Raw genomic sequence first — 15,806 nt, forward strand, 5'->3', positions numbered from 1 at the left:
TCCTGTGGAACACCTGCTCCTTTTTTAAAGCAGTTCCTATCACCATACAGAAAACATGTGGGAAGCACCCATCTAATCTATAATTGTCAAAATTGTAACCAATTCCATTGAATAAGGTACCAAACATATAACAATCAAAAACAATAAAAAAGAAAGCCCTCAAACCAAGTGCAAATGTCTTCAAAAGCAGTTTTTCCAAGCTCATGGAACCACAGGATATCTTAGAAACAAAAAGTACAGTGGGACTAAGAAGGAGAAACTTTGTAAAGATATTTATCCATTTTTATTTTCAACGGACTCTACAGTAAACAAAAGAAGCCAGACACAGAACCACAGCTGGATCTATCCTTTCACTTGGAAAGAAGTAAGTTAGACATAATACGGACGTCACACAAATACGGACGTGCGAGTCAACGGACCCGTTCCCAGCTCTGATTCTGTTCACACCTGAGCACAGGGCAGCGGGAGTGGCCGGGGGGGGGGGTGAGAAAAGCAAATAGACACGCCACTGTCTCATGACAAGGGTGTTTTGGAACACAGCTAAAGTTATTTGAGAATCACAAAAAATAACTTGGTTTTTTTTTTTTTCTCTTTTTACCTGAACTGCAATGTAGAGTCCTGGGACATTGAATGATTCAAACATAATTTCTGCAAGGTATTCTCTGTTTTCTGGAGTGTTCAGGGGAGGTTCTGTCTGTAAGAAAACATTGACCATATTTAGTATTTCATGAATTACATTAGAACCACAATAAAAATTAAAGAAACACATTTTGGCTAGGATATTACACAACTTATGACTAGAGTAACTAATGAAAGACATTTGGTGATGGGTCTTTAAGGTGTAAAAGTGAAGAACTCCCTGGAAGTGTCTGCTCCTATCATCCACCCAAAACAAGAACAAGGAGAAAAAAAACACCAACTCTGAGACCACAACACATAAACACTCTGAAAATGAACAGTCCCTTGGCAGGTCGTGTAAAGGGCAGTGGAAACAGAGCCAGGATGAGTGAGGACATCCCAGGCAAAGTCACACAAGCATAGGACAACAAACACAAAACATTAAAACAAAAAGAGAAGGGGGCCAGCACTGAGGCTAAGCTGCCACCTTTGACACCTGCATCCTGTATCCTGTATCCCGGAGCACTGCCCCGATTCTGTCTCTAATCTAGTTCTATGTTAATGCATCTAAGAAAGCAGTTGAAGATGGTCCATGTGCTTGGAACCCTACCCAGTGTGGGAGCGCGGTTATACAACTTTCGGAGGGGAATTCATTTTCTCACACTTCCTGAGAATTGCTGTCTAAGTCTCTAATAAGGACCCTTCCGGAGAGAATCCCGCGGTGGTTATGACTGCAACTTTCACTCGACACCATTTTAAGAATCCTACAAAAGCTGTAACTCCCCTTGCATCTACTGCTCTTCTTATTCAGGCACTCACCATCTCTCCCCAGAGTATTATGAAGACTGTGTGTATCAGCCTTGCCCCTCTCTATTCTCTCTAAAATAGAAGCCTGCAACGACTGCCTAACACCTTCCCCAGCCACTCACTTGACTCTAGTTACGCTAGTTGGTTCTTGCTGCTAGTCGCTGGTCGCTAGCAAGGGCTGCTTAAATGTTCTCACACAATTAATTTTCAGAAAGTTGGAAAAAAAAATCTCTTCTTAAGTTATAACTCAATGTTCACTTTAAAATACAACTCTATAAAGTATATGACTCCGTTCTGAATTCTGAGCAATTCAGTGTTGAAGAGCGTGGCTCTCATTTGCCAGTATTTGAGTCTTTGAGCCTCCTAGAAAACCTTAGGTGCTAATGAGCGCATGGTCATTCTGCAGGCAGTTCTCTGAGCGGCTCTTAAAGCCCCCCTGACGCTTCAGTTCAGTAAGCGTCTCCCACTCACTTTCTTTTACTCAGTCTTACCTATTCCAGAAACTGACAAGTCAGGACATAACCCAGAAGGACATTTACCATTCTATCCTATCACTCCTCAGCACATCATGCAAAGAACTGACTTACAGAATCCAAAATACAACATATGGAATACCAAATTTCTTATTTTGTAATAATAAACTGGATTACTTTTGAAAATCAACTATACCCATTTTCAGCAAATGAACTTTTCCATGTTTACACTGAGCACCTCTATAGGAAGTGCCTGTGTTTTACTAGCTTCTATGTGTCAGTTACATATTTTAAAAAAGAAAATTCTCTTCGTAAAAATATTTTGTAGGCTATACGTTCCAGCAGCCTGCATCATTCCATGGGCCTGAAGATCAGCTGTCCCTTTAAATAGAACAAGAACTCCCGGCACAGGAAGCTGCAGCAGACGGAAGGAGCAGCTGGGCATGGGGCCTGGTCCTAAAACCCGATCCAACAGGTAGTTCTGTGACATGCCTGAGATGGGAAAATGCCAAATCTGACAGGTGGGAATCTGTGATTTGTTTTGGCTATAAAGAAAAAGCTACTCATACACACTGTCAGTTTTTTGGCTCCTTTATTTTACATAAACCATTCTAGACGAACAGGAGAGAAGTTACATAGAGTGACCTATAAAGGCCATGTATGGCCATCCTAATTGTGGAAAAAATAGCCTAGAAAAAACATCAGAACACCTTCAAGAGCTTGTTGTAGTAACTGTCCACTGACTTATTAGTCTTGCAGTTAGCATATTTTCAGAACCAGCTAATTATATAAATAACACTTCACAGTCTAACATTAGAGTGAAATAAGTGAATCTCTGACAATTTGATCATGCATTTACAAGGGAAATTATGCGGGTTTTAAAATGCAGCCCTTGTTACATGAGAATGCTTTCAGTAAAGCACTGTGTACATGCAATTAATTTTAACTTAAAAAGAATATCTCATGGAAGGAAGCAAGAAATGTTGAGTAGAAAATCAGAATAGATCTCACAGACAAGAGATGTTTCTTCCTATTACTCTAACATTTTGTTTCAACGAGATCAATTAAGCACGGTTTTCATGGTCCCAAACAGTCCAGTTTTACTCACCACTAACTTTAAACCATGGTGGGGCAGGGAGCAGATAATACTTTGACTTTGCTGTGCTACTGTAAGCCACAATAATCACAGCCATCTGACTACTGTAAAGATATTTAAGAGCACACTTGGTGTCTGGCCTGTTTACAGCTTACCCTCCTCCCAGAGTCCAGGTGATCAGCCACCCCCCTCCCAGCCCCAGGGAGGGATTCTAGATCATCTGAAACAGTCAAGGCAATTCCATCCCACCTATTCCTGCCCAGGTTAAGCCATGGCACTTGGAGAAAATCTGCTAGAAAGCTGTGGAGAAAGGATTTCTAAAACTGTAGAAAGTGATGTGCAAGGAAAACCCTCTGTGAAGCAGGAACTTTGGCAACTATGCTGGAGCCTGAGAGAAACCAAGAGAAAGGTCAAGTTCACACACTAGGCTGTCTCCCCAATCCCATCACTAAATGGCTGGAAATATTCCATCCTCTGGTTCACTCCTCAAATGCCCCACAGTGACCAGGACTGGCCAAGACCCAGGCAGGAAGCCAGGAAAGCAATGCAGGTCTCCCACATGGACCACAGGGACCCAAGCACTGCCTCCCTGGTGCAGAAAGGAGCTGGATCTAGGCACTCCATTATGGGATGCGGAGCCTCAAGCAGCATCTTAACCACTGCGCCAAACACTTCCCTGCAGCAAATATCTCAGAAGGAATTAAATACTGTCTAAGGAAAGAGTATCATGAGTTTAAAATATCAGCAATTTTGAAATCTGTATGAATATATTTCTTAATTCCAACTACTCACCATCAAGAAATAATGGTCTTCAGGCTCAGCGCGAAGATACTTAAAAACTACTTGTTCCATGAACCTTTCCATAAGATCCCAGTCTTCAATGATCCCATGTCGTATTGGCCACTGACGGAAGAGAAACCAACATGTGTTCAGGCTTTACTTCATGACAGTAAGAACAGCTTAACATCAGTACAGAAGAGACTATGTGTTCCTAGAGAATGAAGGTCTCCTAGGGCAAGTCATGTGGACCCCGATAAAGAAACAATAGGTGCTTTAAAACAATGACTAATCTATTCAACTGCTTGCACTCTATTCTACCCATTTCTAAGCACAAGCAATCACTTTATCAATGAGAGACAAACGGAAAAGTACAGCACATATACCCCACAATAGGATGTGGAGCTTTAATTATTTTTCAGAAGAAATATCTGTTTAGGTGATATTTTGTTTTAATTAATTCCTTGGCCAATTTCCACATCTAACAGGTTAATCAGGAAAACAGATTTTGCTAGGAGTAAATATGCCTTTCATCATCAAAAAAAAAAAAGTGTGTTTGCTGAGTCAATCCTGTATTCCAAGGATTTGTTAACTCACTGGATCCTTCATTCAGAAATACCCCTATTATATTTATCCTACTCAAGAGGAAGAGCGACAGAGGCAGAGGCAGGCAGGCAGAGCTCCCATCTGATAGTTTATGCCAACAAAACCCCAACAGCCAAAACAGGTTCCGAACAAAGCCAGGAACAAGAACTCAAATCTAAGTCTCCCACGTAAGTGGCAAGCAAGGGATCCAGTGACGTGTGCCATTTCCTTCTGCCTCCTAGATCCTTCACTGGATGTGCAGTACGTCCTGTAGTCAGGAGCTACAGCCCAACAAACTCACTCTGATACAGCACAAGGGCCTTTTAACCACTATGCCGTATACTTGTCTCATACCCCGAAAAACTACCACCGTCATATCAATTTTAATAATAAAGATATATCCCAGAGAATGGAAATTGAGACTAGGCATTAAAGCACCCAAGTTCCACCTCAGAGTGACCTGGGTTCCATTCCCAGCTCCAGCTCCTGACTTCAGCTTCCTGTGAAAGTAAACCCTGGGAGGCGGGGTGAGCAATGACTCAAGTAACTGAGTTCCTGCCACCTCCAGAGACCAAACTGCATTCCAGTTCCTGACTGGCTCTGGCCCCACTGCAACCGCTGTAGGCACCTGGACAATAGACCAGCTCCCCTCCAAATGATGCAGCACTTTGCATTTTCCATTCTACCGCTCGCTTTCTGGTTCTGCAGCAAGAAGAAATTCCTGGCAGGAGTTTACCTTTGTAGCATACGTAGGTTTATCAATGGCTTCATCCCCTATGAAAAAATCAAGGTCATCAACTCCCCTCAACACTCTCCTCTGGGCTTGGTCGACTACCTTTGCTGACTCCCTGATGGCAATACCTTAAAAAAACAAAAACAAAAACAAAACAAAGCACAAAGATTTCCATCACTATTCACATTTATCTGATTGACCAAAACTCATGATAATATAATCCCCGTGTATATATATGTATATATATACATATACATATATGTATATATATACATATATATGTAGATTATAATGTCAGGGTTTTATCTGGAGTCAAAATAGTATTCACAGAAAAGACATGGCTGCTGAGCACATAAAATAACACCGGAATAAGTTATTAAATGCCAGAATTATTATGGTACAAAGCAATTTATGGACCTGCTTTTAATGTTGACATAACCTATATTACTACTCTTCTCAATTTCACCTAAAAAAAAAATCTCTTAAGAAAATAATGAGTATTCATGGACTATATAAGTTCTAACTTTAATATACAGTATGGAAAGGGGTGCTATTAAAGAGGAGACTAAAGCAAAAAGGAATGCCTATATGCTCTTATGTCATTACAACAACATCAAACAGCTTAAAAATACAAATTTAATCTCGTTATAGTAAAAACAAGAAAGTTGTGATTTCCCATTAAAAGGAAAGCTAGACTACTAACTGGTGTAACAGTGAAGTACAGTAAGCTGTACAACAGAACAATCTAACATGTAAATGGCTTTATGAAACATTACCTTAATATGAGAGTATACTTAATTATAAACAACCACATAAAATTTGGCTCTAGCATTTAGCATCTGATGAAGCAAAGTAAGTCTCACAAAGACTGGATTCTCCATCCAGATTCCCACTCCCACCCTCATCACAGTCTGAGCTCCCATAAACTATGACCCACCCTCAGGGCAGCACATGCTTCCCCCGAGACATGCCTTGACAGTCTGGAGTCTGGACCATGTCTATGATGCTTCATAGGCCTTTCCATATTTCCAGTAAGGCATTTTTCAGGATGAATTATACATGTTTATAATCTATTAATTAGACTACAGCCTTCTTAGGGTCAGATATGGTAAATCTTATACTGTTTCTCTAGTCATAGGCACGCACGTCAAAAAAAAAATGAATAGCTTATATGAGAGTATTTCAAAAATTCAGAGAAATAAAACATAAGTTTATTTTGGTGCAACTAACTTTGAAGTCAGTGCATAATCAATAGTAGCCATTTTCCACAGACTTTCTGAAGATCCTTTGCATTTTTCTTTTATTTGTAATACTGTCTATATGGCTGAGAGGGATGCATGCCCACGTGGCCTCTGATTACGGTGGGCCTATGATTAGGGTGGGCCTCGGATTAGGGTGGGCCTCGGATTAGGGTGGGCCTCTGTTTAGGGTGGGCCTCGAATTAGGGTCGATCCTTTGTATCTCTGAAGTCTTAGCGTTTCCTTTTGCACATTGTTTCAAATAATCCTCACAAAAGTTTAAGGGAAGCTTAAGTTCTTTATTTCCAATTTACCAAAGTGCAGGCTTAAACAACTCCGGCACCTGATCTAGAAGAGTGGAGATCTGCATTTAAGCAGTTCACTGAGTATAAGGCATCAGAGAAATGCTTAATATTCTAGATGCAAGTAGTGCAGCACAGCACATTAAGGCACCACCTGCAATGCCAGCACCCCATGAGTGACAGTTAGAACCCTGACCTGCTGGACTTGTGATCCACCTCCCTGTTACCATGCCTGGCTACATAATCCTCAGATTTAGTACAAGCTAGCTGACCAAAGGAAAGCCGATGCTGAGGCCCAGTATTCTCACCTCTGTAACAGGTGTAATGCCACCTCCCCAAAAGGGACATGAAAATGAAAGTATACCAGGCATTTAGCAGAGAACATGATGCATAGTAGTAGCCAATAAATGATACCAAATCATCTAAGTCAGAGATTAATAAATAAATCCTACAATATCTTTTTTAAAAAGCTAAGAAGTAGCCTTCCAGACTAATAATGCAAGTTTTCTCCATTGCTGTTGGGGCTGCAGGTTGGTGCAGCCTCTATGGAAATCAGTATGGAAGATACTCAAACAACTGAAAATCTGCATACCATACAATCCAGCAATAGCACTCCTAGGAATATATTCAAAACACCTGTTATACAACACACCTACATGCACTCCCATGTTCATAGCAGCACAATCAATAATTGCAAAAACTTGGAAGCAACTGAAATACCCATCAACAGAAGACTAGATAAGAAAGCTATGGTTTATTTACTCCATGGAATACTACCCAGCTATTAAAAAAAAAACGAAATGCAGTTCTTTGTGGACAAATGGGCCCAACTGGAAACCATCATGCTTAGGGAAATGAGTCAATCCCAAAAGGTCAGATACCACATGTTTGCCTTAATTTAAGTTGAATGCTGTCAGTTTGTAAAAGGGTACCTATGAAATGTAGTATTACATTGTTCATTAACCCCATAATGTTGGAAACGGTTGTTGATGTTATGTTATGGCATTTAATTGGTTGGACTGACAATCTGCCAGCTGTGTCTCCAGATCAGATTTGGTCTCCTCAAGAAACTGTTGAATTCAGCTGGGCAATAAGATACTGGACACTATGCAAGGCACATGCTTGCATTGAAAAAAGCAAGACTAAATTTGAACTGTAATACTGCAATAACGTGGAGCAATCCACCATGGGGGGAGGGCATAGAGAGGAGAAGGGGGAACATCAGAGCTTATGAAACGCTGTTATAAAATTAAATGCAATTAAAAAAATAATGCAAGTTTTCAAAAAGTTCATGGAGAAGCCAGCAGTGTGACCCTGCAGGTGAAACCACGATTTGCAGTATCCCAAAAGGACATCAACTGGAGTCCTGGCTGCTCTACTTCTGATCCAGCTCCCTACCCATATGCCTGGAAAAGCAGCAGATGGGTCCCTGCACCCACAGCTGAGACCTACAAGAGGCTCCTGATTCCAGGCTTCAGCATTAACGAGTTCCAGCGGTTGCAGCCATTTGGGGAGTGAACCAGTGGACAGCCAATTGTGTGTGTGTGTGTGTGTCCCTCTAATTCTGTCTTTCAAATAAACAAATCTGTGTTTTAAAAAAACAATTAATAAAGGAAAACTATGCATGGATTTTAGAATACTTTTGCATAAAGGCATCTCTAATTCTACTTTTCCAAAAACTTTTTGAAGTACCCTACAATGCACAGAATCACTTCAAAATAACAAATTTGCAGAGCTGTATACATACTTAATATGAATTCATATGATGCTAGCCCAAGGACTTAACACAGGTTAGGCCTTGGCGACATAATTACAGGTGATTTGGGACTGGTGTGGCGGGGCCATCTATGATACCAGCATTCCATGAGTGCTGCTTCAAGTCCTCAATGTTCCACTTTGGATCCAACTCCCTGCCTATGCACCTGGTAGAGCAGCAGAGGATGGCCCACGTCCTTGGGGCCCCTGCACCCATGTGGGGGATCTGAAGTGAGCGAATGAACCATCTGGGGAATGAACCAGCAGATGGAAGGTCTTTCTGTTTCTGTCTCTCTATATCTCTGCCTTTGAAGTAAATAAATCTTCAACATAGAAAAAAGAATATAGATGATTTATGCTTCCTTTCACTAAACACACTGGCTTTACAACTATGAAAAAGAAAGGTAGAGTAAAATTAAAAGCTAACATTGTTTGTAAGCCAAAGCACTATCCTGTTACATCTCAAATTCATTTACCCTCAGCATATTATATCCAAATTGAAAGCTCTCAGGAAAGGACAAGCTACAAATCTGCCTTTAAAATAGTTTCAGAAAATCAGTAAGTAAATGCAATTATCTCTAAAAGTAGATTCCCTGGGCTGGCATGGTGGCATAGCAAGCTAACCCTCTGCCTGCTGTGCCAGCAACCACACTAGTACCACATCATGTGCCAGCTGCTCCACTTCTGATCCAGCTACCCACAGGGCCTGGAAAAGTAGTGGAGAATGGTTCGTGTTCTTGGGCCCTTGCACCCACGTGGGAGACCTGGAGGAAGCTCCTGGCCTCAGACTGGCCCAGCTTTGGCCATTCAACCATTTGGGGAATGATCCAGCAAATGAAATCTATCCCTCTCTGTCTCCACCCCTCCTTCCTTCTCTCCCTCCCTGTAACTCCCACTTTCAAGTCAAAACAAGTAAGTCTCTTTTGAAAAAAGTGGATTGCCTGAAACCCCACATCTATTTACAAATGAAGAATAACATAAAAGTGAATTGAAACCTTTTTCTAAGAAAGGCATCTTAAAATAAGGGAGAAAAGGAAAAGGCACAGGAGCAAAATCACTCTGAAACTTTCAATTTTGGGCCAGTATGATGGCTCAACCAGCTAATCCTCTACCTCCAAGACCCAGCATCCCATATGGGCACCAGTTCTTGTCCCAGCTGCTCCACTTCCAATTCAGCTTCCTGCTTATAGCCTGGGAAAGCAGACGAGGATTGTCCAAAGCCTTGGGACCCTGCACCCACATGGGAGACCCAGAGCAGGCTCCTGGCTTCTGGCTTTACATCAGCTCAGTTTTGGCAATTGTGGCCAGCTATTTTGGGAGTGAACCAGCAGATGGAAGATCTTTCTGTCTGTCCTTCTCTCTATCTCTCGTTCTCTCTGTAAAATGTACCTTTCCTAATAAAAATAAATCTTAAAAAAGAAAACAAAAAAAGGTAGCACAAATCTCCAGGACTTAAGGAAGCAGCAGTGTTGTGGAAGTGCTAGGCTCGGAGCCTGGAGACAGCCCGGACCAGAGTGAAGAGTACTCTGCAGCACTGGGGCTGGGATCGGGCTATAGTCCGGCAGGCCATAACTGGCTAAGGCAATCCACAGAAATAAATAAAGTTTATCTCTGAAAACTGACCAGACATACAATGCATAACATGGCTTGCAACAGACCTCAAAAACCCTCATAAAATGTGTACCAGTACAGGTGAAACAGATTCTGTCCTCTGGGAAAAATTATGCTGAAGTATGCATGAATCTAGAATTAAACTGCCAAGACAACAAGAAAAAAATTAAAGACAAGAAAAACTTCCGAAAGCTTCTAGCAAAGTTCCCACTTGAACACATGTAACCCAAAGAGAAGTGACACAAAATACTTCAAGTGTTAAAGAAACCGCAAACTTCAAATTTTATATTCAGCAAAAATATCCCTCTAGAATGAAGCACAAAACAGCACATGTTCAGATTATACATAACAAAGTTTGTTACCAGCATACCAATTTTATTATTGAATGTTTATTTACTGTCATTTGTTTGAAAGGCATGGCAAAATAGAAAAAAGAGAAAGAAAGAGAGAAAAAGGGGGAGAGAAGGAGGGAGAAGCAACAGGACATTTTTAAAAATTGCTCAAAAGACCCTAGCAACTAGGACAAATGAGAAGCAATAATGAACAGAAAAAAACAATAATCAATAAATAGAATAAACGCAAATGTTCTGAATAAGCCAATTAAAAGATATGGACAGGGCCTTGTGCAGTAGCCTAGTGACTAAATCCTCCCCTTGCATTCACTGGGATCCCATATGGGCGCCAGTTTATGTCCTGGCTGCTACAATTCCCATCCAGCTCCCTGCTTGTGGCCTGGGAAACCAGTAGAGGACAGTCCAAAGCCTTGGGAGCCTGTACCTGTGTGGGAGAGCCAGAGGAAGTTCCTGGCTCCTGGCTTTGCATCAGCTCAGCTCCAACTGTTGCAGCCAATTGGGGAGTTAGCCAACAGAGATATTTTCCACTATCTCTCCTTCTCTCTGTGTATCTGCCTTTCCAACAAAAATAAACTTTTTTTTTAAAGATATATGCACTGGCAGATATAAAAATATCTGCTGTAGGGGCCCAGCACGGTAGCCTAGAGGCTAAAAGCCTCTCTTTGAACATGCCAGGATCCCATATGGGCGCCAGTTCTAATCCGATTTGTAAGCCCCACTTCCCATTCAGCTCCCTACTTGTGGCCTGGGAAGGCAGTCAAGGACGGCCCAGAGCATTGGAATCCTGCACCCATGTGAGAGACCCAGAAGCTCCTGGCTTCTGGCTTCGCATTGGCTAAGCACTGACCGTTGCAGCCACTTGTGGAGTGAATCACTGGACAGAAGATCTTCTCTCTGTCTCTCCTCCTCTCTGTATATCTGACTTTCATATATATATATATATATATATATACTATATATATATATAGTATATAAGAATCTTTCTTCAAATTCAAAATATGCAGAGGTTGAGAATAAAAAGATGGAAGGAGAAATGAACAGCTCTTATACTCTTAAAGTAGACCCTAAAGCAAAGAAAGAAAATTTTCTGGAAGACAGTGATGCTATTTCATGTCAACCCATCAAGAAGACTCAGCTACACTGGAAGGAGAAACAGACCCTGGACAGCCCTGCATTCCACGATCAGCCTCCCACACCTCCAACGCTGCTCTCTGAACGAGTCACACAGCATGTAAGCAGAAAAGAGCCCTGCTTCCCGAGAACTCAATGATACCACCAACATAATGGATTATTTACTTAGAACATCCTAACCCCCAAAAAGAAAAAAAAAAAAAGCACAATATGCATTATTTTCAAGTGCCCTGGAACTTACACCAATAATAAACTTTATCCAGGATCATAAACAAACCTCAGATTATATTCTCGGAATTACAGTGTTACTCAGAAATCAGCAACAGAAATATAAAATTCCCAAGCCCTTGGAAACTAAACATCACAGTTCTAAATGATTCATCAGTCAAAGAGGAAATCTCAGAGAACCTATACATTACAAAAACAGGAAAAAATGAAAAAATACCAAAATGTGTAAAACACAGCTGAAGCAGTGGCAAGAGCTAGAATTTTGACACAAAATGCTTACCTTGGAAAAGAAGAAAAGTTTCAAATCAATAATCTATTCTAGGCAGGCACTGAGTGAAGCAGGTCAAGCTTCATCTTATTGTGCTGGCATCCCACATGGGAGCACAGGTTCAAACCCCACCTATTCTGCTTCCCATCTAGTTTCCTGCTAATGCCCTTGAGAAGGCGAGGCGGCCATTGTCACCCACTTGGCAAACCCAGATGGAGTTCTTGGATCCTAATTTCAACGCAGTCCAGCCCTCCTGACCATTGCAAGTATTCGAGGAGTGAACCAGTAGATGGAAGATCTGAAGATATTAATCTCTCTTTTCCCTCTCCTTCTTTGCCTCTCAAGCATATGAAAATAAACTTTTCTGAAAAAGAATAGTAGGTCAGTGTTGTGACGCAGTAGGTTAAGCTACTACCTGTGAAGCCAACATCCCACATCTTGGCTGTTCTCTACTTCTGAACCAGCTCGCTGCTAATGCACCTGGGAGAGCGCTGGAAGATGGTCCAGGTGCCTGGGTTCCTGCCAATCACATGGGGGCCCAGGATAAAGATGCTGGCTCCTGGGGTCAGCCTGGCCCAGCCCTGACTGCTGAGGCCATATGGGAGTAAACCAGCAGCTCACAGATCTCACTGACTCACTCTCTCTCACTCTCAAATATTTTTGAAAAACTGATTTATCAAATCTTACACAAATCTTATACATGGTGGAGAAAGACCCAATGAAGAGAAAATAACAAGCCACAGACTTAGAGGAGTTATTACAAAATACCTATCAGACAAAGAAGTTCATATCTAGTATATTTTTAAAGCAACCTTTTAAAAGATTTATTTATTTGAAAGGCAGAGTTACAAAGAAAGAAAGAGACAAAGAAATCATCTGTTGGCCAATTAATTTCCCAAATGGCTACAATGGCTGGAGCTGCACTGTTCTGAAGCCAGGAAGCAGGAGCTTCTGCCAAGTCTCCTGTGTGAACGCAGGAGTCTGAGCACTGGGCCATCCTCCACTGTATTCTGAGGCACATTAGCAGGGCGCTGGATTCTAAGTGGAGCAGCCAGGACTCAAATCAGCACCTGTATGGGATGCTGGCAATACAAGACACCACAGGATCAGCCCTCATCCTCATTTACAGTATTTTTGGAACTCGACAGTAAATACATAAACAATCAAATTATAAAATGACAAAAGATATAAGAAGATATTTCATGAGAAAGGATATATAGATGGGAAATAAGCATATAAAAAAATGTTTGGCATCACTAGCCACTGGGAAACGAAAATACAGACCATGATAAAAAATGACTACATAACTGCTTAAACAGCTAGAATTAAAAATATACATAACAATCTTAAATGCTGGAAAGGATGCAGCAAAACTAGATTTGTGGGAATACAAAACTGTCCAGCCACAATGGAAAATTCTCTGAAGAACTAACATAGCTTGCCATACAACCACAGCTGCACTACTCAATGCTTATCCCAGAAACATAAAAACAGGTCTACACAGAAACCTACACAAACTTGTTCATAGCAGATTTATAAGGCTAAAAGCCAGAAACAACCAAAATGTCCCTCAATAGCATAAATACCACTAAGCAACAGAACATGATATTGATATATGCAACAACTGAGACGGATCTTGAGGGAGTGATGCTGAGTCAGAATTAATCTGTATAATATGGGTGGGAGAGCCATCAAAAAGTTTATGGGGAATGTAGATTACGTAAGAACTATGAATGAGTTCTAAGATAATGTGTACCAAAATAGACATTACTTTTCCTAAATTTTATTCATCTAGTTATTTTAAAGGCAAAGTGACAGAACAAGAGCGGGAGAGACAGATCTCTCCAACTCACTGATTCACTGAAGGCCAAAGCCAGGAACACTCCCCAAGTGTCCCATGTGGATGGCACGGACCAAGAGACCTGACCATGTGCTCCCTTCCCAGGAGCATTAGTAGGCAGCTGGATCAGAAGCGGAGCCCCCTATCTCAAATGTCCTGATCCTTTCTGATACATCCTTTTCTACTGATGCGGTCAGCACACCATACATTCCTCTGACTCCCAAGAGTCTCCAACCAATTTAATTTAACATATCTGATTTGATTAATTAATTTATTTTAAGCAATTTAACTTGTTTAATCTAAATAAATAAGTAACAAAAAAGGTGGGAAAAACTCTTCAATCAAAGAAATTCTTCAGTCTCAACAGCCCAGGCATAGGCAAAACTTGGGATAGGTCCTGGTGCTTCTCTAGTTCCAAGAGCCAGGTCCCTCTAAGAGGCCCTTAGAAATTGTTGAACATTCCCATTCTGCAAAAGCAGAAGTTACATTGTCTTATAGAAAGGAGCAGTATTTAACGAGCAGCTAAGATGAGGGAATGCTTTGACTCCTAACTACAGATTTCCAACAATGCAGACCCTGGGAGATGGGAATGATGGCTCAAGGAAATGGGTACCGGTCACCCATGCAGGATACCTAGATAGTATTCCTAGGTCCTGGCCTCGGAGCGACCTGGCTTCATCCTAGTCATTGCTAGCATCTAAAAAGTAAATCACCAAATGCAAATTCCAGCTACCTGATATCTCTCTTGTCTCTCCCTCTCTGCGTCTCATTTTTTTTTTTTATTCTGAAAACGTAAGTATATAACCTTGGGTCCAGCACTGTGACATGGCAAACTAACACTCTGCCTTTGGCATCAGCATCCCATATGGATACCAGTTCAAGCCCTGAAAGCTCTTCTTTTGATCCAGCTCTTTGTTACTGGCTTGGGAAGCCACTGGAGGATGACCCAAAAGCCTGGGGACCCTGCACTCACATGGGAGACCAGAAAGAAGCTCCTGGTCCCTGGCTTTGGATCTGCAACTTCAGCTTCTATGTCCGTAACTTTGTCTTGTGCTGGGTTTTCCAAAACCAGAAAAACACTCTTATTTCCAGTGCCAAGAAAAGTAGTAGGTTACCCAAAGGAAACCAAGACACTCTATCCCAATGCCTTCACTTCTGCCCAAACACCTTCTAGCATTACCTCCAGGTAAGCCTTACTTCCGGGAGCCTCACAAACTGTGCACCAAATTCAGTGAGCAGTGTAACTCTTTACTCCCACCGCTCTGACGTTTTCATCATCTTTTCAGCTTCCATGATTGCTAAGGTTCTGACAGTGCCACTGTGAGTTTTCCTTCCTTCTGACAGTGAACGAAATCCTGCTAATAACTATATTTAACACCCCTCTCTATCGGTGATGACAGGTTCAACAGGCACCGAACTAAATGCCACTGACAGTTATAAATGCCAGCATGTTAAAGCAAAAGGTGCAAGGTCAGTCATTTCTAATTGTTACACTTCAGAAGGTTAGATTCTGATCTTCAGGTCTGAAAGGCAGAAGGTCTAATTTATCAACTCAACATGAAACGATCAAGTTCTAGGGTGCTCACATTAATAGATTTACAAAAGACTTGATTCATCCTACAGAATGCCAAATGTTATGGCCTAGATCACATTCCCACAAAATTCCTATGTTGAAATTCTAACCCCTAAAGTGACTGCATTTGGAGATAGGATGTTTAGGGAGGTAGTTAAGGTTACACGGGATCATGGGGGGGGGGGGTCCTAGTTTGATAGTGGTGGCCCTGAAAGAGGAGGAAGAAATGAACAGTCCTCTCCCTCATCCCACCGCGCCCTTACGGAGAAGCCATGCGAGCAGGACCAGGCCGTGGCCCACTGCAAACTCACCCAGAAACTCTCCCGGCACCTTGAATTCTGACTTCAAGCCTCCAGAAACGCCGGGGCACTGACTGTGGTGCAGTAGGTGGGCTCAGCTACCTCACGGGGCACTGCCA

General features: G+C 41.7%; 1 protein-coding gene across 4 annotated transcripts in view; it reads right to left on the reverse strand.

The window, feature by feature from the left end:
- The window catches only part of ACTR3B (actin related protein 3B), a 54,127-nt gene that overhangs the window by 21,270 nt on the left and 17,051 nt on the right, over positions 1–15,806 (reverse strand). For 3 of the 4 annotated variants that reach the window (XM_041002120.1, XM_041002119.1, XM_041002121.1), the window contains 3 exons: positions 5,093–5,217; positions 3,787–3,897; positions 599–694 (listed from right to left, as the gene is read on the reverse strand). In XM_041002120.1, coding sequence (XP_040858054.1) covers positions 599–694; positions 3,787–3,897; positions 5,093–5,217 — 332 coding nt within the window. The remainder of the gene's footprint in view (positions 1–598; positions 695–3,786; positions 3,898–5,092; positions 5,218–15,806) is intronic. The other variant, XM_041002122.1, reaches the window with a different exon arrangement.

The sequence above is a fragment of the Ochotona curzoniae genome, unplaced genomic scaffold (genome assembly GCF_017591425.1).
Source record: "Ochotona curzoniae isolate NIBS_2020 unplaced genomic scaffold, NIBS_Ocur_1.0 scaffold_2476, whole genome shotgun sequence".
Taxonomy (NCBI): Eukaryota; Metazoa; Chordata; class Mammalia; order Lagomorpha; family Ochotonidae; genus Ochotona; species Ochotona curzoniae.